The 25311-nt window shown below is 38.1% G+C and overlaps 1 protein-coding gene across 7 annotated transcripts in view; it reads left to right on the top strand.

Annotated features, from left to right (window-relative positions):
- Positions 1–25311, top strand: part of LOC136258990 (uncharacterized) — an 87697-nt gene that overhangs the window by 48524 nt on the left and 13862 nt on the right. Inside the window, exons 1-10 of one of the 7 annotated variants that reach the window (XM_066052394.1) lie at positions 836–1191; positions 2163–2298; positions 19001–19224; positions 19268–19515; positions 19741–19857; positions 22815–22903; positions 22952–23054; positions 23416–23577; positions 23627–23793; positions 23848–24088. In XM_066052394.1, the coding sequence (XP_065908466.1) occupies positions 2294–2298; positions 19001–19224; positions 19268–19515; positions 19741–19857; positions 22815–22903; positions 22952–23054; positions 23416–23577; positions 23627–23793; positions 23848–24088 (1356 nt within the window). In that variant the 5' untranslated portion in view covers positions 836–1191; positions 2163–2293. Of the gene's footprint in view, positions 1–835; positions 1192–2162; positions 2299–14426; positions 14616–14674; positions 14894–18816; positions 18902–19000; positions 19225–19267; positions 19516–19740; positions 19858–22814; positions 22904–22951; positions 23055–23415; positions 23578–23626; positions 23794–23847; positions 24089–25311 lie in introns of those variants that run through there. The other 6 variants (XM_066052391.1, XM_066052389.1, XM_066052390.1 and 3 more) reach the window with 6 other exon arrangements.

Here is a 25311-nt window from a genome sequence, read left to right as displayed (position 1 = left end):
TACAGTTTGTTTTATCATAAAAATTATAATAGTCTAAACACCACGTAGGCATTATGACAGCTATCAACTACAAGCTAGTGATGTTGAGAACTGTAGAACTCTGTGTTTGAACTCCAAATAGACTTTAACTCATTGCACCTTAACAACTGCTTGTAAACAAGAAATGTAGCATTGATTAGTAGGGACCTTCCTCTAATTCAGTTTAACTGTTACTATCCACATTAATGCCCAATGCTACAGCTGTGTTTTGTATTGCCTCAGAGTATGATATGAGTGTTACACAATACGCTTTCTGTATAAAGTATTTTTCTACTCTAATATAATAGTCAGTAGCTAACTGTGGTAGGTAGCTATTTGACACATCTTATTGTTATTGTGTCAAATAGCTACCTACCACAGTTAGCTACTCCGACTATCTATACTTCATTAGAGTATAGTATGCATGCACATGTAATATAGTCAACAATATCCTTTTCACCTTTAAAAGTTCCATGCAATTCAGAAGTATCACTATACCCTTTCAGAAAGGGTAATAAGACATAAATAAAATATGCCATCATAATAGGTAGCCCTAATAATAGGCTGGAGTGCTATGTCAGCATAATACTAGCATATTAGGCTATGGAGCTTAATTCCTTGAAAGTAGCTATAGACTAATAGAGCAGTCAGTGGAAACTGCAAACTTAGCTCCTTATATCAATATAGAACAGTCACTTTGTAGTGAAATACTCTAATAGAGAATTCACTAATTAAAATGTTCCAAGAAAATGTTGCTAACCTATAGGAGTATAATGCAAACATTATGGGAAAAATGAAAGAGCATAATAGGTGAAAATTTGTATAGTAATCACATGATTCGAGAATGATTATGATTTTTGTCTCCTCGAGTCTCTTCCTGGCCCGGTTCTGCCTGTGCCGGATCTCCTTCTCCACTGAGGTAAGGCTATCTTGTGCACTCGTGTTTTCCGTTTTCTCCGTCGTTTGGAGTTAGGGATCATTATTTGGAACATTCAACCTTTCTCAACTCCATTATGTCTCGTCATCCTAAGTCACACAGAAACATCTTCAGCTCCATCATGTCCGTGCGGAAAACCTGACAGCCACCAGTCCTTGATTGGTTGTGATGGACCCTGTTTTCTGGTTGGTATCATTATGACTGTACTAGCTATAGTGTTAGTGACGTTCCTCCTGGTGAGTGGTTTTGTTTGTGTTGTTCCATCAAACATGCTTGCTCAGTGTGTATTCTTTGTTGTATTCCTAATGGGGCTCGTATAAAGCATTTTCAACACGTGATCCACATTATGTAACTTCAAATTTTGCCAATACGTCCACCATACTGGTGAACCGTGTAATAGTTCACTCTGTATATTGTGTTTACAGTATTCTTGTGGCAGTGGAGAGAAGTCATGGTTGCTGTGGAAGAGAATTGCAACTTTGGCAGTGTTTTAGAAGGTTAGGAGGTTTAAGGTGCTGGGACTGAACTGAAAGAAGCCGTTCATTATAAAGAATCGTGAGGGAATTTCTCGTGTTTAAAACCAGTTTCTTGGTATCCTTGACAAGAGTTATCATTCTCTGTGTAGTAATAATGAGTGCTAGCTACAATGCAGTTCAATGTTCGAGTAAAAGACTCGGATGGGTAAGGCTGTTCAACAATTCCATCATAGTAACTTTAGCTGTTCTATTGTAGTTGTTCAGCAACAACCTTGCTGACGTTCTCTGTACCATCTCTAGTTTGTAAATGTTTTGTTCATGGTATGGAGACCAGACTGTACAGGCATATTCAAGAATGGGACGAACAAATGTATTATAGTAATAGCATTTAACTGCTAGGGGACAGTTTGCTATGTTGAGTTCCGTTCTTGATAGCTAGCTATGCCGTGGTGGTATGACTAGACACTTGGTCTTATTGGACAAGTTACAGATAATATAGTGGTAGTTGTTTCTCCATGGCGAGTGTTGCACATAGGCACATGAGTTGCTTGAAAATCTTCTGCACACCGCATGCAAACTCAAAGTGTCGTGATTATCTACAAAATTATAGTAGTAGACTAGATAGTAGATGTCCAGGAACTCTTTTGTATGTATTTTTATTTTTATTGTTAACAACAGATGGACCAGTCCACGCATTTATGTACTTTGTAAGATTTGTTGTTTTGTTATAGAAAAACAGCCATGCCATCGGAACAATTCAAAATATCAGCTGAGTGTACCTTCTAGCTATGATGACCAGCTATGGCTTAATGATTGTTATCCTTGGACTCCACTGTTTTCCAGAACCAGTGTCTGCAATTGAATGAGGTGAACAGTACACACATCAGATCACTTCTGATCTATTACAATTTGTCATGTCTGTCCAGCAGCACTACATGAGTGTAGTATAATTGTATAATTTCTGAAATTAACCACATCTACATACACTGGATAAGCCACAGTTATGACAATCATGTCAGAAAGGTTTATTGTACTTAAGACACACCCACAGTTGTGAAGTGGATCACCCAAAATTATAATTAATTTTCACGAAGTTCTTGCATTTGGTATTGTAATTGTGTCATACATTTTTGGTTTTATAAGTTTGTGTGTTGCATTTGTATATGTCTAAGTGGCAGAGATGATTTGTACAGTGACCTGTCTATTATCTGAACCCAGAGTGTGTTCAGCCTGATAATTGAAATGAAAGTCATTCATTCATTTCTGTACAGAGTTCAATTAGTCTAATAGAATGCACACTTATTCTAACAAAACAATCATTTCTACAGTTTGGATAATGTAAGGACCACTGTAATAAGTCATCAAACATAAAGACAACTTTAACATATTCAGTCTCATCACTTCGGTAGTAATACCTAAAAGTATAGCATAGATTGCAAGATCTGTGAAAGACACCTCCCAGAGTCTTCCTTTCATTGTTATAGGTGCACCAAGTATTTCTAGGTGACAGCTGGCTACATATACAATGGACCATAGAACATCATAGCTAAGCATTTTCCAATTAGTAATAACGTTTACAAAGACAAACAGAGTTCATTTAAAATCTGAGCCAGCGTATGGCTACAGTGGATCTGCTGAGTTAAATCTCAGGGTGGTACTCCAGCCAGTGGCCAATACCTTTCTTGTGTTAGGTAACAACAGCACACAGAGTAACAAAACTTGTCCGGAGTAGCCTTTAAGATAAGAAATTCCATTGAATGGCTCTATTTTTAGTCCACCCCTTCTTGCAGTTATTAATTAGCCTTGTAAAGAATTACCAGAGATTTACTTCTCTAGTATGAGTTCTCTTCACTGCCAGAAGAGTACTGTAAACACGATGCACTGAGTGAACTATTACACTGTTCACCAGTACAGTGGTTCACCAATATGGTGGACGCGTAGGCAAAACTTGAAATTACATAATGAAGATCACATGTTGAAAATGCTCTATACAGACTGCTCAGGCACTTACGACTATTATTAATGACTGTATTTCTGGGGATGCAGAGTTTTTGGTTTGGTGGAAACTTTTGTTTTTTTTTGGCTGTACTGCCTTGGCCATCCCTCACACATCTGGTAATGGTTCCACAGGGCCTTCCCTTACCACCACTGTAAAGCGTCAGGTTGTCGCAGTCTCTTCCAGCTCTACTGACTTTTTCCCTTTGCTTTACAACCTACATTCTCCTTGTTCCACCCTTCTTCATACAGTGACTTTAACTCTGCTCTACGTCGTCGTTTGGAAGCCAAGCTCTCAGATGGCGATGTTACTGGGGCTGTGTGCCTTGCAAGCTCCAACCCAATTGCTGTTGGTAGTGTGTTTCAGCGTCTTGTTGCAAAGTCTGCTTGACTTTGTGTAGGGGGTGAGCTGGGACATTTCTTCCGTCCTGTGCAGTTAGGCTTTGGAACATCAGGTGGCTGTGAAGCAGCAGTTCATGCTGCTTGTCAATTTCTGTCATCAAGTTCTCACAGTCACCCACTGGTTTTACTTAAGGTTGATTATCGCGATACCTTCAATAGTGTCAGGCGTAACCGCTTCCTTCATGTTGTTAAAGAGAAGTTTAGTTGCTTACTTCTTTTTGTTTGGCTAGCCTATCATGCATCAGCTCATCTATTCTTTGGAGATTCCATCATTCCGTCTACTACTGGTGTACAGCAAGGTGACCCCTTGGGTCCAGTTCTCTTTAGTCTAGCCATCCATTCCTTGATTAAGGAGCTTGTGTCCACATTTAATGTATGGTATCTTGATGGTACTCTTGGTGGTTCACTGCAAACTGTTTTGGCTGATTTTACTACCATTTTACATCAATCTCCTTCCCTGGGGCTCTCTTTGAACATTTCCAAATGTGACGTATACATTTCAGGTGCATTGCCTAGCCCCTTACTTGGTGAGTTACAGTCTGTTGCACCAGGTGTTCGTCGTCTTGATTTTTCAGAGGTGACTTTGTTCGGTTCCCCTATTACTCTTGATGCACTACCTTCAAGTTTCGAGTCCAAGCTTAGCAGTATTCAGACCCTTATGTTGCGTCTGGAAACTTTCTTTGCTCATGATGCCTTTTACCTGTTGTGTCATTGTTTTGCTATCCCTAAGCTCCTTTACATCCTGCGCACTTCCCCATCATGGAGGGTTTCTGGGCTTTTAGAGAAGTTTGATGATTTGATTCGCACTTCCCTCCAGACTGTTACCAATGTTAACATCAGTCCTCTGCTTGGGCTCAGTCTATTCTACTTGCAGCTAAGGGGGTTTAGGGATTCGTAGTGCTGTTGACTTAAGTTTGTCCAGCTATCTTTCTTCCCTTCATAGTTCTTCTGATTTAGTATCCTCCATCCTATCACCTTTGGGCATCTCTGCTGAATGTCCTTTTCCGCATGAGGCTCTAGAACAATGGTCCACTGAGTTTCCTATGCCCCCTGAGAACCACAGACATCTGCAACATGGCTGGGATGAACTGATGTATGAACACCGCTTTTCAACTCTTTTCAACTCTGCTTCTGATGCTAAAGCAAAGGCTCGCTTACTATCAGTTGCGTCCTCTGAGTCTGGTGCATGGTTTGGTGCTCTCCCTGTTCCTTCTTTGAGCACTAAGCTGGATAATGAACCTTTGAGGATTGCTCTTGGTCTGCGTCTTGGTGTTCCCATTGTTGTTGATGTTTGTGGTGATAACATTGATGTATATGGTAGTCATGGTTTGTCATGCAGGTGCAGCAGAGGCTGCAGTCCCAGACATGCTGCAGGAAATGAAGCAATTTGTCGTGCTTTGGTGTCTGGAAGTGTACCTGCTGTTTTGGAGCCAGGAAGAGGTCAGATGAAATGTCCTTGATTCCTTGGTGGAGGGCCTTTGGGACTTTACTTGTTCCGACACCTTTGCTCTTTCAAATGTGTCTACCTCTTCTGGTGGTGCCAGCCGGCTAGCGAACTCTGCTGAAATTGCGAAGCTGAGAAAATATGTCACTTTGACTACTTCTTTTCACTTCTCTCCCCTTTGTGTTGAGACCCTGGGAGCTTGGGGTTCTTGTGCACATTTGTTGGTGCGGCGGATAGGTTCTCTGGTCATGGAACAGACTGGAGACAATATAGGGCTACACAATTTTTATTCAGAAGATTTCATATTGATGTGCAACGTGGTAACGCTGCTTCAGTGATGGTGACCATTCCATCATCACAGGATTGGGCAGAGTTTGCTTCTCTGCCCACAGATTGGTAGATGTCATGGATTGCAAATAATGATCTACCAATGTAGTGTTTAACCATCTGGTTATTAGTGATTCTAATGGTCTGATGTCAACCATAAAAAAAGAAAAAAAATATTTTTGAGAAATTCCTGAAAGCATTTTGGACAAAACTTTGAGCATATTTGACTCATAAATTTTGAACATAATTGATTGAATTTTTGAGCACTACGCATGCAGTAGCTATATAGCATACTAATAATAATTATAGGCTAGCTGGTACTTAATGTGGAAACAGCACTAGAATTTACTGTAGCGGCAGATGTTGAAGTAGTGCTAATGGACCAAAATTAATTTTACACAATCAGAGGCGGATCCAGGAGGGGTTCAAAGGGTTACATGGAAGAGCTTCTAATTCAAGATAGTGATGTGCGATATTAGGATTTTAGTTTCGGTATGATATCGATATGATAATTGGTAAAATATTGAAATTTCGATACTTTTTTGGTATTTTTTCTTTTGATTAATTGCGTGGGGCAAATGTTTATAATTAGCAGCTATGCTTTATAGAATTTGTGATGAAGGTAATAACCAGCCTTGGAAACTGGTAGACACTTTTTAAAATGGCTAAACTGTACAGAACTGAGCTTCATTTCTACCATGATTACACAATCACACACCAAAAGTTGTAAATTACCAAAATATTACTCAATATATTGAAAATTATAGCAAAATATTGACTATATGATAAATATTTTAAAAATATTGAGATTTAATACGATATCGGTATTGAAAAAATATTGCAATGTTGATAATTTCTCGGTATATTGCACATCACTAATTCAAGATACTCTAATAGAGCAGTCAAGATCAAGATACTATTATTATTATTATTACTGTATAATGTACAGACCTCAATCACGAGTATAATGTACATGATTAGTAAACAAACTAAACATTAATTAAGTAGCTAGTAGAGATTTAAAATTATCAACATTATCAGTTTCCACAAGGTGATCGGGTAGGTGATTCCATAATCGGATTGCTCTTGGAAAAAACGAATGCATGAAAGAATCAATTCTTGAGGGTAAGTGTAGGAATTTCTTGTTGCTACTACGGGTGATACTGGGAACTTTATGGAGGATATGATCACAAGGGATATCTACATACTGATTAATAATTTTATGAAACATAACCAAAATCGAATCATTCCTTCGTCTCTCCAATGATTGCCAATCAAGTTGATTTAGCATAGCTGTAACACTGGAATATCGAGAATAATCGCTAAATACAAATCTGGCAGCCTTCCTTTGAATCATCTCAATTTGGTGAATGTTAGTGTGTAAGTGGGGTGACCAGATTACTGCAGCAAATTCACAGATGGGGCAGATGTATGTCTGGTAACATTTAATTTTAACATCCTGCGTGCACTGACGAAAGTTCCTTCAAAAAAATCCCAAGGCAGAGTTTGCTCGACCAATAATTCCTGAAATATGTGTGGACCAGGACAAATTACCTGAAATTGTTAGACCGAGATACTTAGCAGATTGTACTCTCTGTATCACATAATTGTTCAACCTGTAGTGACATACAAAAGGAGAGGATTTCATTGATACTTCTGTACATTAAGACATCATCAGCATAAAACTTAACTACAGAGTCAATGCTACAAGGTAGGTTTTGGTCACATCCCACAATCAATTCTATTGTGACACATGGTGAAGTATTTCCGTGATATCTCCAGGACTTGTCCGTTTGCATTAACAAACGTAACAGCAACATTACCTTCTCCCACCCATCATCGAAGCATTTAGGTATGTCTATAAAAGCAATCCAGTGGTAGAACTCGTATTGGCTGGGGTGATGTGATTGACTACTCAGCACAGCGAGGGCTATCAGCCTTCACCAGCTTGGGTGATTAGTTGTACTGGCATGAACACTGTGGGATATTAGCCTGCACTAAAGCACGTGGGCAACTGTGCTTTATTACACCACAAAAAGTGCTTTATTGTACTCTTTGTGGTGCAATAAAGCACTCTTTGTGGGCAATAAAGTACTGTTTGCCGGCATAAAGTGTACTCTATGAAATTTAAAGTACACCTTTTCCTTTGATCTCGCCCACGCAAAGTTCCATAAGCATAATTATTTGACTCAGCCTAAACACAAACTAGCTTCTGCTAGTGATGTGCAAAACAAATTTTCACACCAAGAACAGCTAGTGGCCATTTGCAACAGTCTCTTACTTTGCACACTTCAAAAGTACACTAATGTGTTTATAAACTGCCAGTGTACAAAATTACAAACTCTGTGTATATGGTTCTCCTCCTCATGTACTGGTAGTTTAGATGTGGCTAAGCAGTTAGCATGCTTCATACCACAAAATAATAGCTAGTTTGCAAAATATCAATAGTTTCCAAATGTGAAAACTCAATTACTTTTCAACTACAAAACCATACAAACCCTTATGATCTCATCATGGAATGTCACAACCTCTTGGAAGTTTAACATCCTGTCCGACTGCTATAAAAGATTTCAACATTAACTAAGAGATTGCTCTATTATTTTAACCTGGCATTTTTGGTAGTTCAGATAGTGATTTGTTCCATCATGTGAGAAGCTAGTATGATAAAGTTGTATTTGTCTGGTATTCATACAGCTTTGTAAGAGGATTATGTGCTTAAGTTTTATAATGTGAAAGATCAGTGGGAGTTGAGTCACATTGAAGCAAATATATTGGTATGTCATGCCTTATGATCAAACACGTTGACTTCCAACATCAAGTACACACATGGTAGCATCCCAAATGGGTTAAAATTATGTTCTGCCAGTATAATACTGAGCTGAGTTATACCTGTATTTTGCTATGTAATCTGAATCGATGATAGCTATTGAAATACATATTATCACGACCATTGTTATAAAACAAGTAGCTTTTTACAGCATATACAATTACTACAGTAGCCGTAGCTAGAAGATAATGTTGACTAAACAAAAACAGATATGGACAATAGAGGTATTAGGTTTAATGACAACTGATCATCTATTAATTATTATAAGGTCTGAAGTAGAACACAGCGTTGAAACCGGGTCGGGTCATCCGGGTCACATTTTCTCCGGGTCATCCGGGTCTGACCTGGTTTACAATTTATCCGCGTCTGACCCGGATTGGATCACGTGAGAAACAAAATTGTTCGTTTGACGACATGGAAACTTATAAACGCTATCGCGTAGCTCTTTCGTGAGCCACGCCCACTTATCGCATTACCAACATACGCTCAGCCACGCCCATTTGTTAGTAAGTGTACTATGTAGCTCGAAACTGAGGGTATCTATGGTGAGGGGTAGCTATTGTCAGTAGGTGAAAGCCTTTTTTTTTTTTTTTGGTCTTCAACCTACAGCTAGCCTGAAGTTGCAATATTTACTCAACACGAATCGAACGCTCAAAATGTAGACTCGTTCGCTCGCTCGAGACTAGCCGAAACACGTCTCGGCTCTAATTAATCCGGGTCACATCCAGGTCAAATCCGGGTCTGACCCGGATTGCTATCCGGGTCAGTGGGTCATCCGGGTCAGCAGTAGTGACCCGGTTTCAACGTTGGTAGAACAGCCTCATGCAGTGTGCACATTGGAAACTGCTATATGAATGTACATAAAACACTAGGGGTTAATAATCCATTTGTACATCACCAGTTTCATTTGCAAACTGTTTGTGATTTTTTTGTTACATTTTTGCACAGTGTCACATTATGGTTGGTTGATATCATCTGCAAGAGGAATGTAGTAAGACACTGAACCACTTGGCACCTGCAGTAATATAGTACATGTGTAGTACATACCTCGTTGTAGTCTTTCAGATACCAGTGTATATATCATATAGTGTTTCTGAAGTTCTCAGAGTTTGGTTTGTCATCATCTGTCAAGCACATTCATAATCCTATGGTACGAGAATTGCACATTGAATATTAATGTTACTATCTATGATCTAATAATATCAGTGTGCTGAGAAAACCAAGGTTGACCTATTTAGAATTCTAGGAGCTGTGACAATGATTATATCATAGCAGAAATGATGAAATCCTTAAAACATATTCCTAGAATATAAGCAAGCCCTAAAAATGTTTTTAACTGCAGATATAGCTATAGTATTTCATTAATAAGATATTTATATCATTGTGAGAAGTAATCGAATACCAGTATATAGTTATGTTAATGTTATTGAGTTCATGACATTCATATCACATGAGCTATGATGTAGTAATGTCAGAAGGATAATAATAATAATGGTTAACGTGCATGCACACAGTCAGATTCAACTGACATTCCAGTGATCTAAATTCCACCATGAAATACTAGTATGTGCGTGCATGTTTGTTTGTTTGTGTGTGTGTGAGGCAGCATAGCCAAGTGGCTAGCTATAGAGCATTGTCCTGGTATTTGAAAGGTTCCAGGTTCAACGTCTGGTTATGCCTGGTTATGCCTTGAGCAAGAAACTTTAATCACATTGCTCCGGTCTACCCAGCTGTATAGTGGGACCTGGTGACCTGGTGTCAACTGGGGAAGCAGCCCACCCAGCTGTAACATCAATGGGTACCTGGTGTTTACTTGGGAAGCAAATGCCCAACTGTCTTTGTCTCATTCAGTGGTGTTGAGGTCATTATGGAACTTTGTATTCCGCAACCTCTCTCCATGAGACCTAGCTGTACAGTCCTCCTGCGGGTTACTAGCCCTGCCACAGGAGGATTTGCCTGCATAATCTGTGACTCAGTAAACATGACTGGAGGGGCTGACGTCTGAGTATATACGTATGTATATAATCCTTCTGCTAGGCTATGGACACAATTAGTACATTTGGCTTAACACTTGGCCTTTCAGTGATCATAAAAATAGTGTTTAGCTTCATATGATCATGATCATGATCTATGATCATGCAAAATAATTGAATTTACCTTAAAAATAATAATGCAGACAGTGATGGGAAACATGGAATAATGATGGCAGATGTAGAGTAATCATATCTACATGTATAGAGTGTGCTTGCCCTAACTATGGTGCCTAAAAATAGTATATAATGATTGAGTGTACAGGTAGGAAGAGATGCGTCTTTGTATTATATAATGAAATTACTACACCACATACACACACACACATACTACACAGTGACTGCACACATGCAACACTTGATCTGCTATCATCATGCAGTGGTTATAGAGCTTTCATTTAGGAGGAACAAGGCTGGAAGTAGACATCATCCATGTACTGCAGCTACAGAACCACTCAAGTATTGTATAGTACCATGCTGTTCATGTTTTGGCTTCAATTTAGACTAACATACATTATATACAACATTAATAACGTTATTGCCAGCAGTTACTAATAGAATTTTTAAAACTTTGTTATGCCAGATCCACGTCTAGACACTGTTGCCTCCTCAAGTAGCATGCCATGATAAAATCTTATAGTATGGACCACATGCAAGACCGAAGGTAACTACAAATGAAAGTAATGGGTAGTCTAGCATACGTGAAAAGTGACCAAGCCACTCCGAATAATCATCTCCATTGCAGTGTCAATATCATCACCCCACAGTTGTCTTGTCTAAAGCCGGTGTAGTCTACAGGTAATACGATAATGGCTACCAAGCCATACTGATGTACTAATGATGGAACACTCAAGCTTGGTATATGTATATATATGCTCAAATATCCTGTTTGGTATTAAGTGTACAGGTAAGGAGGGTCAAGGAGCCTGTAAAGCCTGATCTTTACAAAAATTATTGCCTATTAATAATTACAACACATAAACAGTTCAGATTATACAACAAGAATTGACGCTGATTAATAATTCATACAAAAAAGTAGACCATGGCCAGCTACAGTCAAGTAAATTTTTAAAGACATTCTACGAGGGTGCGTTAACTTCGTGATGATGTAGGTTATTCTAATCATTAATGATGTACTCTCACAGTAAAAAATGAAGATCTCACTCTTGTAGATGTTAAATAGTTTGTAATTGTGACCCTCAACTAGCTATTACTGGTTAATTCTGATGAATATACGTTAAGATTATTATGTAAAAAGTTGATAATTCATTATCATTTCCCCCCGATGCCTCCAGTGATGGCAAGTTTAATTCAACAAGACGGTCATCATATGCATAATCCTGAAGGTTGTGGATCAACGTGGTTTTGCTATTAGTGTTTGACCTCATCTGTCTCATCATCTGGATCCTTACTAGATAGACAGTGTTGGGCAAGTTACTTTGTAAAAGTTTCTAATTACATATTACATATTACTTGCAACTAAACTATTTAGTTACAGTTACATATTACCCATAAAATAAAGTAACTGTAATAATATTACATATTATATTACTTTGTGTCCACAGCCTTAAGCTGTCACGTGTGAAACTACCACCTTATCACGTGACATGATTGCGTTGTTGGACAATGTGCAAATCTTGGTTATAAGTAAGAAGCTAGTGAATAAGCTTCATTCAGTAGGCCTCGTTACTTCGTTGTGGTTAAGCGTTACTCAGAGGATTACTAACGAGATTAGTAGCTTCGTTACTTTCAGTAATAATATTACGTAATATTAGACTCGTTACAGTAATTATATTACTTAGGTAACGCGTTACGTTTGTAAGTAAAGTATCTTGCGTTATATTACCTGTTTTTCATAGCGTATTTCGTTATATTACTTTGTTACCAGAACAGTACTAATATTACGTAACGCGTTACATAAGTAACGCGTTACTCCCAATACTGTAGATAGATACTATTATTATTATTATAGGTAATAATTGTAGAACTCACATGAGTGAGTATGTTACAATAGGTGTAATAATTTAGGCTAAGTTACAATCTAGTGTTATTTAAATGTTCCTTAAAAGTATCTAAATTGTTACAATTTATAGTATCTATAGATAGATTGTTCCATAATCAAATTGATGTAGGAAAGAAGCTGTACTTGTATGCGTCAATAGCTGTGTTTGGCTGTATAAATTTAAGGTCACTGCCCCTGGTATGCCTTGTTCTATATGTTATATAGCTAGGTAGTGAGACATCCACGCTACTATGAATAATTTTGTACAACATTTGAAGTCTTAGATGTTTGAAGTGTGTTTCCATGGTATTCCAATTAAGACGTAATAACATGTTTGATACACTGCTAGTGTGGTAGTAATCATACATCACAAAACAAGCTGCTTGTCTTTGTACAGACTCCAGTTTGTTAATTGACTGTCTGCTATAAGGTGCCCAAGCTGTAGCTGCATATTCCAAAGTGGGGGGGGGGGGGGGGGGGGGGGGGGTAAGTAAGATACAGATCTTTGATTTTACGTGAGCAGTTTGAAAATTTCTCCTTACAAAATTTAATACAGAGTTTGCCTTTTTGCACACATTGTCCATGTGCTGGTTAAAAGATAGCTTGGAGTCAATTGATACCCCCAGGTATTTGGCACACTCGACCATAGTAAGTTGTTTTCCATTAAGGATGTAATTAGTATGTATTGGGGTTTGTTTAAGAGTTATTGATATAACCATACATTTATTGATGTTGAAAGACATTTTCCACTTTTTCTCCCATAGTTCCAAACGTTGCAGATCGTCTTGCAAGGCTCAAGCATCTGTAAAACTGTCAATTCTCCTACACAGTAAATTTGGAAGTGACACCATAAAATATGATTATCATACTAAATGCCTTTTATACTGTAGGTATGTACAGTACCAAACCCCTAAGTATGATCTGGAGGAAGTATGAACCTCACATGAGCATCTGTATATTTCTGTATACTTCTGTATACTTCTGTATACTTCTGTATTTATCTGTGATATTTGCACAGTTTGTTAGCATGTGATGTTTATACTGAGTCCCATTTGAGTTACTGCTGTGTACACGCCGCCGTTCAGTGCCATGGACTTTTATGACGTTTAATCTCCGTAAAACTATATAGTATGCAGTCATCAGTGTATAAGCGACAAATAGAACTTAATTCCTGTACAATATCATTATATATATAACAGAGGACCCAATACAGAGCCTTGTGGGACACCACTTAAAACATTACAAGGGGTGGAGGTGCATCCACCACACACAACACTCTGTGTACGTCCAGTCAGAAAAGATGTGATCCAGTTTAGTATATTACCTCTAACTCCATAATAGTTCAATTTTAGAAGTAAGTGACGGTGCGATACTTTGTCAAAAGCTTTACTGAAATCAAGTAGAATCATGTCTGTTTGGCTTTTTTGATTTATATTGTAAGCTAGATCATGGATTGTTTGCAATAACTGTAACTCAACAGAATGCCGTTTCCGAAATCCAAATTGCATGTCTGGCAAGAGAGAGAAAAGAGAAAACCATCATTATAATGAGACACAACTGAACATTTACATTAACGATATTATTAGATTCTATGTGTGACATGATATTGTTGTATATAATATGTTCCATGACATTACTACATATGCTAGTAAGAGACACTGGCCGATAATTTGATGGATCCTTTCTGTTTCCTTTTTTGAACAGTGGGCAAATTACTGCTTTTTTCCATTCTGATGGTACTGTACATTGATTTAAGGAGGCAGAAAAAGTAGCTGGAGACAAGGAGATACCTCAGTTGCTAGAACTTTCAGTAGTTTGGATACCACAGAACCAACTCAACACACATGCAAAGATATAGCTTTGTGGTTGATTAGCTACTGATCTAGCTCACTACTTGATCAGATACCACATCGACAAATTTGGTAATGCACTGCCCACCAGATATTTCTGCGGCTTCCAGTTTCCGGCTTGTCAATCAATATACCAGTGGCCATAGCCGTAACCAACATAACTGATTTGCGACTCTCTGGCAGATATGTCTGGTGTAAACTCGAAGGTGGTTGACTTAAGTTTTCTCACTGAGGAAGAGGAGCGTAATTTTCGCACTATAGTTAACGAAGATCTGCAGTTGCAGCGTGCTGAAGAACTTCGCCTCAAGTAACCGAGCATATAATTATTATAATGAATTGTTATCTTTTGTGTTTCCTCCCATGCAGGCAACTTCGAGATGATATTGAGAACGAGTTAGAGAATTACAAGTCACAATCGGCGGCCAGTGCTGATAGCTCCGTCTGTGCTCGCTGTGGATTTCGCTTCGGGATCATTACGCATACGGGAGCGATGTGCCCCTCCTGTTCTGATTGGATATGCAAGCAGGACCGACGCTATTACTCGTTCATGCACACCTGGATATGTACCCTGTGTGAAAAACGAATGTAAGTTACCTTGACTAGCTACTGAGCCGGCCGGCTACGAGCTGTATTAATGCATAGATTCTCTATAATCTATGATTAATGTAATCCGGCAAAACAGCCAAACTGAGAAAAAATGAAAAAGGGTGCGACCTAGCTACCAACAATAGACTATTATAAAATTTGAATCAACCAAGAAATGACTACAATGATACTAAAATGGACAAAGAGGAGCTTACATGTATATAAAATGAGTATATACTATACTCTTAGTATGGTAAGTACATTATCATACAGTACGTGGATTATTAGGGATCGTGAGGGTTTACACTTTCTCACAAAAGCTATATTGGCTACAGAAACCAGCTTCTTCGTGGCACCCTGGCAGTGTTGGTTAGGTATACAAAAGTGCCTTCAATACAACCTGAAATGAGTCTAGAAGAATTTTCTGACTGACAACTTCAGACAAGTGTAACTCAATAACGGCTAAGGCTACATGCTTAATTTTTCATTGTTCAATGTTGCTTTAGCCCAACAGAAAAGGCACACTGCAGTACATACAATGCACGCATCATGGACTTTCCTTTTGTCCTCCCATTTATCTTTGTTGACAGCCCAAGGTGTCGGTTCATGGTAGCTAGCGTGTGATGGCTTGCCTATGTTTGTAATGGAAATTGTCTGTATTTTCTGTGGTGACTGGATTGGTGCTTCTTGTAACATTTTCATTTGTAACGCTGTGTAATGTACTGAACATAGCTGAAACAAAGCATAATGGGCTGAACATAGCTCATCATGGCCACTTCACTTTTCTGTAATTAATAGTTGGAATGCACTTTAGACAAAGACATTAAGTGTTGTGTCATTCTTTGTTTAGATGTGGTATGTGCTGATTCACCAGCCATAGTTATTAAAAGCAAGTAGAAGGAACAATAAATTCGATTAGGGATCATAGCTAATCGAGCTTAAATTCTTAATTTTTCAAGGATTGAGCATTAGCATATCCATTGGACAAGGTGAAGAGATGATTCCTACCCTACAACTCATGAATCTTGGGTTTTAGGGAGCAGTGAAAACTCATCAAAAATATTCTTACTTAGAATATTCCGTATATTGTTTACTAGAATTTTCTGTTGATATCTTGACCGACAATATAATGGTATGTGAAACAGAAGTACATGTTACATGGGGCCACACTCTTAAACAACAAGTTCTCCATATTTTGGCTAGTAATGTGAGAATGCCTATGACCTTTAGCCTACACAGTTTCTAGACATCTAAACTGTTAAACTCAAACAAAATATAATGTCTTTAGAATCTAACCAGCCAAGCTATGAAAAAGGGTGTGGTCTTCCAAAAATAACATTGTAGCCATTTCTTGCTGCCAACATTTTCACACTAGCCTATTTTGTTGGAAGGCCGCACCCTTTTCACAGCTTGGCTGTTTTGGATTAGAGTTTTAATGATTTAGAGGTATAGGAACTATAACAATTGGCTAAGACCACTAACCCATGTTTAACATATATAGGTAATAGCCAGAGTTTACATGTAACCTCCTCTGTATCCTTTATTAATCTGATCGTTTAGAGAGGTTTCACTGAACATCCCCTGTGCCTGCAAGGTATGCATACATTATCAAGAGCCATATAAAGTGACTTCAATATTGTGATCATTTGTCGAAGTAATGAAAAACACCTTGTGAAGCTGTAGAGTGTATGGTAGTTGAACTGGTGTGAGAATCAAAGACAACCTGATTTACATATTCAATTTGATCACAATCAAAGCCATAAAACTACACGCACAACAAAAACTGAAATCATACAAAAACTTACAGGGATTTCTTTCAATTTCGAGTGAAATGTGTAGTGAGGTAGTGCATGTTTGCTGTATTTGATTATTCTCGAAGTGAAAATTAGTGTTGAAGAATTTGTTGCTTGTATAGCAGTCTGGGTGTCTGCCATCATTTTAACGAGATATGTAAATTGGTTATAAAAACATACATGGTATCCATTAAGCACTTCATATGAAATTGCAAGAGATGCTAAAACCCTCATCTAACCTCATTCCAATTTAAGTTATGAGTATATTATTGCTATTGGCCGCCACCATTGATTTTTCATACTAGCCTCTTCATTGCCATGTTGTTGAATACTTTATAATGTAGGATAGAAGGTGTGTCATAGCATGTTATCAACACCTCAATTTTGGTAATTTTCAGGGTTTATTATGAAGCCAAGTGCTTCAAAGTGTGGAGGAATAGAAGCTATTTAAATCACACCTGCATTCTGAGAATCTTTGTTACCAACACATCATTGGCTTCACATCATTGGCTTCGCCTCAGCCTCAGTTTTTACTTGTGATGGGGTTTAACTATAAAACAAGAATGTTTCAGGTGTTGATATCATACCTTACAGATATGTTACACTGTGGAACTTGCTATGTAGTTAGAGTACAGTTATGAATATCTTTAAGGTAAACATATAACAATGATTGGTTTTCTGGTGAAATGATATCATTACACATCAGATACCTGGGTAATATACTTGAAATAGTTACTAGGAGTTGCCATCACAGTTTGATGTCATACAAAACCTGATATGTGACACTTCTTATTATCATTAAGGATACTCTATATTATCACATCACTTTGTATAGATAGTCACCAGAGGTGACAATTGATAGGAATTCAATACATACCAGATATCGTAAATAGTTTCTAATGAAAGCAAATTGTGAACATGTCCTATTTCACTGGATGTCTATTATAACAGTGAACACTATTCCTTAGTAATGCTCTGCAATATATCGGTAATACCGTTTATCGTGATAAATTATCATAACCATTTATCATATCGTGACAGCGTTTGATAACCGATGTATTGAATTACTGGTTTATTGATGAATACCGACATGGATTGCTTTAAACCTAGCCTTTGGTGTTTAATTATCCAATCTGTTGATGGTTTAGCAGACATGCCCTAAACAAAAACTTGAGGTTGTCACATTACAACATATGCTTACTTGCACTGAACTGTATAATTTTTTTGGTTTTTGGGATGGTACCGCTTCATACTAGGCCCAAGAAATGATGTAATTGTTACAATGACAAGTTAACTATATACCAATATACTGCGATATTTTCCTGTTACTAATACCGTATATTCAAATTTCAATACCGCCGAGCTCTATTCCTTAGCTTCCCGTTTTTGGTTACTACTGTTTAAAGTACATTCCTGGCATTAGGTAATATCTCTAATATACTGATCACTACACTTGAACTCATTGGTCAGTCAGCTGTAGCTGGCCCTGTAATATGCTCTGCATGGTTGTGCTTCATATTCCACTGACAAAGCGTGCACATTGTGTAGTGGGTGTTTAAGTGAGAAACCTTTGAAGCCAGCTTTGTAGGAAAAGATTTGCTATATACAGTAATAATAATTCAGTTTCTTTGATCACATCATTTACGTTAAAGTTACTAAAAATTTTCCAGCAGTCTGGAGGGTGTACCCCCAGACCCTGGAGGGTGTACCCCCCAGACCCTGGAGACCATTATGGATGTTGTCGTTTCTGGTGTAGCTGTAGAGGTATCCATACTTATACAAAACAGCTACTTGAAACAAAAGACTATGATCTTTGAAATGGTAATTTGTGACCTAATTTAGGATTAACCAGGTAGTTAGCAGAGTTTTTTTTGAGTGGCATATTAATGTGTTACAAAGCCTACAGTTGGCAAGTCTATTTACTGTCAGTTATCACTAATGACGCTATCCAAACTAATTAGCATTCTTGTCCTCCAAGCACCGAGGCTATTAAAGTTATCGCTGGATTTAATGCACAAAAGACGTACACTAATGGACAACTTGTACAGTCCATCTTTGCTTTGATTGCTGTTCTAGCCTCACGATCATAACATACAAATGTTTTAGTGACAACCTGTTGTTGGTTTGCAGGTCAGATGGGAACAGACACACTAGGCTATGACAAAGATCTAATACTATATCAGTACAGTACTCCTTCAGAACAGCTTGGCAGTAGGTGATTGGTCAAGCCCATAAATGTCTTTAGAGCACCTCATTATTTTCTGTATTTAGCTATCTTGTCACAGTGTGCTATATTAGTGTGTGTATTTGATAGGATGCTAAAAGCTGGTGAAGAGGTGTTAAACCGTTCTGTTGATCCAGTCAATGCATTACGAGTTTCCTTCCGTGAGAGGAATAAGAAGAAACAGCAGCAGACACAGGAGAAACTAAAACAACAGGAAAAACAAAATGAAGAGCAACAACTAAAGCAGCAGCAGCAACAAGAGCAGCATGAGCAAACTCCAGAGAAGGTTTCAGTTAATGGTATCAACACACAAAGTACGTACTCATCACAAGGGTGAATGCTATTGTATTCCTTCAGGTAATGATCAACCTGCTCCCACCTCCAAGTTTCCAGATGCTACCACCACTCAACCAGAACAACCACTTGAACCAGTTATTACTAGTGGACCAGCAGATGCTGGTAATCAGGTTGGACCTATAACTAAACCTGATGATCAACCTGAGATACTGGGCATCACTGAGCCACTCCCAGAACCAGCCATGTCCTTAATGGTTGTCAGTAATACTGTAGATGATGGTGATGAGGAGGAGGAGCTAGTAAGGAATGTCAGTAGTTGTAATAACCCTCTGTAGTCTGTAGATTTAGTAACATAGCTTACCCAAGTAGGTCTTAGGTGTGTTCCAACAAGAGTGCAGGGAGAGAAATGAGACACCCCAGTAACATAATCACCCTTAATAGGTGTGACCTGCCCTTACATCCAAACCTCATTTGTTAAATTGTGTTGGGACAATATTTAGATATCTAAGCTGTTGTGGCAATTATTGTTACAGAATGAAGATGACACTGTTGCCAAAGCAACTGAACATTCACTCGTTGCCCCTTATCCTCCAGGAGTAATAGTGAAGAGAAATAAGACAGCAACTATACAGGGAGATATATTACTAAAGGTTTGTTCTGTAGTAGTTCTTTATTTGCTATATGTGCAATGGTATATATATATATAGGTATAGCGTTGAGAGAAAACCTGACTTGTTCATATAATTCTGTTTTCAAGAAATGCCATTAAAATTCATTGGGTTAACAATGGATGCTACAATAAAAATTTTATACATGTTTTAATCACTTCAGTAATCAGTGAAAAAATGACACAAATTAAGATCAAACCACACAGTAATGTGTCATGTGGACGAGAAAACTGGCACGTCATGCTGTGAGTATATTGACAGGAAGAAAGAAAACAGCATTTTCATTTGTGCATAGCTCCATGGCCCCTTCTCCAAAGCACACCATTTTTGCATTATAGCTGTCCGCCAGGTAGGGTAGGCCACACTGCAAATTTTATTAAAGTTGCACCAGCCATTTGTGAGCTATGGGCGTCCAAAATCTTTGTTTTTTCTTTCTTAAAGTTATGGTGGAATAACCATGGCTAATAACCATGGCTAATATAACTGTTTTAGTGAGAGCATTGAAGGATAGTTCATAAATGAATATATTCACCATTTGAGAAAAGGTCACAGGATGAGTCAAGTATTACCAATTATTACCTGCAAATGTAGCTAGCATTGATTAATGTGGCCCATTAGCAACCATTAGCTACAGTACTCTTCCAGAGTGCCCTTAACTTGTAATCTGATATCCATTTACTTTGTGATTAGTATTATTTGTGACCAGATTTGACACAACCAGGCTTCCACACACATACAGCTTTGTGACTCAAAAGGACTAACTCAATGTAGAAGTATGCTATCACTTTAAAAATGACCTATTATTGCTCAATGCAATGAAAGAATTGTGTGAAAATTGTGTTTTGGGGCCTTATACATTACAAAAAGAACTGAAATCCACATAAAAACAGCCCAGCTGTGAAAAACGATGCGGCCTTAAAATGCCTGGCTGTGAAATCAAAGGTGGTGGCCAATGATGTTAATGCTAATAAATATTAATAGCGGTGTGCATTGTTATTGCATCACTAGATTTGCCATAACTGAAGTAGAGATTAAATGTCCACTAGTATATTTAGCTGAATGTATAAGTTACCTCCCTTGTTCATTGCTTTTCATTTCTATACATGTGGAATGTGTTTAAAAGCTTATTCTGATAGGTCGTGATGTCAGACTATGTTTAATTTGGTCGATCGTTGTACATTTTTGGCCATTAAAAGTGACAGATGACAGGCTGCTATTTTGCACTCTGAACATATCATAAATATATTTTGCATCTGAACATGCACCATAACTATTGATTACTGAGATGTAAACCAGCCATCACAGTCTGTTACACAACATTACACATGAAGAACAGTACGAGAAGCACCTCTGCAATTAATCTAGTCACAACAGATGATAACGTCATAGGAACCCATTACGCACTACTGCAAATCAACATCTTGCACTGTCAACAAAAGACAATGGTGGACTAGGCATGGATTATACCTTCTGTGGTACTGTATACTCCTGTCCAGCTCTAATAGACAAGCCTGTAGCCTTATCCATTATTGATTTACGCTTTTTAAAAGGTATTAGTAAGTTAGTTGGTCAGCAGAAAATTCCACTGAATAAGGTAAACGAAGGTAACTTTGTGACTGGCGTAACGTCATGAGTTTGAATTTTGATGGCCTGTAACTCCTAAACTATTTAGGAAATATTTGTGTTAGAGATACACCAGCATATAGTGGTGGTTACCTGTACTAAAGTGGTAGTTTCTAGCTATTCTGAAGTAATTTTCAGTTCCATGCCAAAACTTTTTTATAGCCAAATCTCTTGCCGTTCCTTTTTGGGTGGAGCACTTGTACTTGCTTAGTTCTTTTAAATGAGTGTATAAACCCTCCTAGAGATACAACCAGTGGGATTAAATGATTATACATTTAAATTGCCTTGAAACCACCTGAGAAAGTTAATGCAGTACTACAAAATAGTTTTAGCCAAGTCAAGGACTGATCTGCTTCTCTATGCAGTATGTACATAGCATGTTTTCTAGTAGGGTGAAACCATTTTGGATTAAAGCACTGTTGGTGGTCTTTCTGGCTTACTGTCAGAAATACACAAAGTGATGCTCACTGCTATAGCTTAGATATAAAACATATTATCTATTGCTGGATAATTTTTTTGTCTTCCAGTCCCTTTCTACCTATAGGGCAAAGGTGTAAACATGAAGAAAAAATGATAGTGAACCATTAATCCAACTAATCCTCATTATATTCCATCTCCTTGGGACTATTTAAAGATTTTGAACTCCTCTTTCTTTTGGGGATCATGATGCTACCAGGAGTTTTTCCATTAGCATCTTAAGGGGGTGTCACGTAGCTCTCTGTTGGTAGATCTGGTCAAAGTCTTGACCAGCCAATTTTTTTTTGCTATGAACTGTGACTTAACAACAATATTTCAAGCTTTTCGATTGTGTTAGAATTTTGTCCTTGAGCATGATTTGTGGCTGGATTTAACAAAATCAACTATATGGACACAAAAGCCAAAACTCAGCATGAAGTTGCTGCACTATCAGATTAATAATTCCCTTATCAAACTTGCCTTCAACTTGTTGGGTCTACTTTTGGTCCAAAAATGAAGTGATTGAATTAACTACAACTAAATGAATATCATTTGTTGATTTTCCATGTTGGTATGCACATTGGTGTGGGCGTGAACCGTTGGTTTTACCCTTGGTCGACCATTGGTTGCGCTAGCATGTGGGATTTTACAGATGTGGTCACAAATAGTAACCCGCACGTAAAATATAGAATAAATTAGACTACATGCGGGATATCTACTCCAGTAGTTAATTTAATAAGTGCATTAGCAGCATGTCGTCTTTTTAAAACAACAGATTTCTTTTACTGTTTTATGACATGAGGAAAGATGTAAAAATGGGTTAACAGTAACATCATGTATGTCATTATGTGTGGTAATAGGTGTACATCAGTGACCACAAGAAACTAGTTGTTATAGTAGAGAAGGCTACAGGACTGGGGATGACCAAACACTCCAAGACATTACATCCGTAAGTGTATCACATGTGATGACATGTTCACCAGTCTTTTTTCTGTAGTTACGCTGTGGGCTACATCTTACCAGATTATAAGAAACTGACCAAGAGGAAGACAAAAGTTGAATCAAAAACAGTTGACCCAGTTTGGAACACAACATGGGAGGTGTGTTAACAAGATAATACGATGTGTTATTGGGTTAGTGATATGTGTGACAAGTTTGAGATATGGTTAGTCATGCAAGAACTCAATACAAAGGATTAATTATGACTTTCTACTTGGTAAACTCCAGCAAAACAAATTTGCAACATTCTTACAAGATCATTTTACCTGGGACTCAGACCGACTCACTGAGTATTGAGTACCATCAAATCTATACTTTCTGTTGCATAGTTCACCAGAGGACCAGAAGGTCACTGAACTAGGGACAGTGGAATGTCAATAGTGTATTCATAATTGCTTGTGGTTGAGTGTGTCTCTTATTGTGTTTTTTGCCAATAACAGTATTATAGAATCTTCATTGCAGTATACCGTTCCTGAAAGTGGAGACTTCACCGGACAAGTTTTGTGGGTGTCAGTTTGGAATTGGAACAGGTTTAGCAAGGCGGACTTCCTTGGGGAGGTGATGTTACCATTATGGACGATGGACCTTCATGACAAGTCCATGAAGAGTTATCAGCTACAACCAGTTAGTGTTAATAGTCAATAGTAATGTATTCTAACATGTTGTAATGTAGGAACAGTCAGTGATCCAGAGTGCTGGAGAACTAAAGTTGTCACTTCGTTATGAACCTCCAGAAGATGATGAAGGGAAGAAGAAAAAGAAGAAACAAGTTAATGGTCGTCTTCATGTACGCATCATGGAGGCCAAAGATTTGTTCTATGACAAGTCATATGTTAAGGGGTGAGTAGTGTTGTGGTCAGTGTGTTGTGGCATTGTACGGTTTATTCTCTACAGCTTCTTGAGACCTGGTAAACACAAGGCTCACAATCACCAACAAACAGAAACTGTTACTCAACCAAAATGTCCCATCTATGACGAGGAGATGGTGTTTAAAAAGGTTACCATGGATACTCTATCAACAGCTCATGTTCTAGAAGTTGCTGTATGGGATGCTCAGTTTATCACTTATCCGATGGGAGTGATAAGATTAGGACCCCAACCTACTGCAGATAGTAAACCATGGATGGACTCTCAGGTAGCTCTTACATATACATGTCCAGGCTATTGTGTTGGATCAAAAATCTGTGTGCAAATTAGTCCTTTTGTGGCACGTACATTCAAGGTTATGTACTCATTAACCCTATTCATTTTCTCAAACACTTTCTTAACACCCTGCGAGTATTAAACCTTCCCTATTGGGATAGAATAGAATAAAGCTAGAGGATGGTGAAATGGACTTTGTTTCATAGTTGCAAGTAGCCCTAAAACTTTTGAGTGTAGTCAGATGCAGATTTGCTTACATATAGTATGTTGATGTAATTCATATTAGGAGTTTAAATTCCATATTAACTTGTTAGCACATCCAATCTAGTGGAGAGTAAGGCGAAACAAAGCTCACAATCACCACTGATATAATCACAACTGTGCTTGTTAGACACATGCACTTAGACCACTATAGGAACTTCTGTTAGGTGAGGTGCTGTTCATGTCCATCACATAGTTCAGGTGATTTGGATACTAGTAATTAGTTTGTTCAGTTGTTGAGAATACAACAATTCTGAGGAGTCACATTCAATTATTGCTTCTACATGTGTGTGCTAGAATTCATTGGACACGTGCCTGTCAAGGTATTGTGACACTTCTAGTTTGTTCTTACAAACTCTTTTTGTTCTACTTAGAAAGCAGCATGAATAATTCTCTTTGATATTGACACAGTTAATGAAGTTATTAATACCACTTAGAGACCTGAGGTGAGGGCTCTAAGTTTCATTTAGAGACCTCTTGTCACGTGAGACTGTTATGGTAAATTCAGTAACACTTCAAAGAGTTCTCTATGTCACTGATCTAATTAGTGGTTGAGTGGTTGTATGGTTAGTGAGAGTTGGGTTTTTACCTTCATCAGCCATACCAGCACTTGACCAATCTAGCCATCAACCGAAAGAGCCAGCTGCTCGATGCATATCACAGTTACCCCCAACAATGTTCACATTCACAACTAGCTAGCCATCAGTGAAACTACTGGTGTTGCGAGTTTGCAGCAAGCACATTTGCGTTCGTCTGCTTCTCAGCACTGTCACCATTATACCATCAACACACTTCAGCTATGCTATTGCACCTGTTTGTAACATTTGTCACTCTGTGGCCAGTTATAAAGCCTGTAGTTTCGTGCCCAGCTGTTATAAAGCTTGTCGCTTCGTGGCCAGTTGTAATACAGCTTGTCGCGTTATAATAAAGCTTGGCGCTTCGTGGCCAGTTGTA

Source organism: Dysidea avara, chromosome 6 (genome assembly GCF_963678975.1).
Source record: "Dysidea avara chromosome 6, odDysAvar1.4, whole genome shotgun sequence".
NCBI lineage: Eukaryota > Metazoa > Porifera > Demospongiae > Dictyoceratida > Dysideidae > Dysidea > Dysidea avara.
This window is presented reverse-complemented; position numbering and strand designations above follow the sequence as displayed.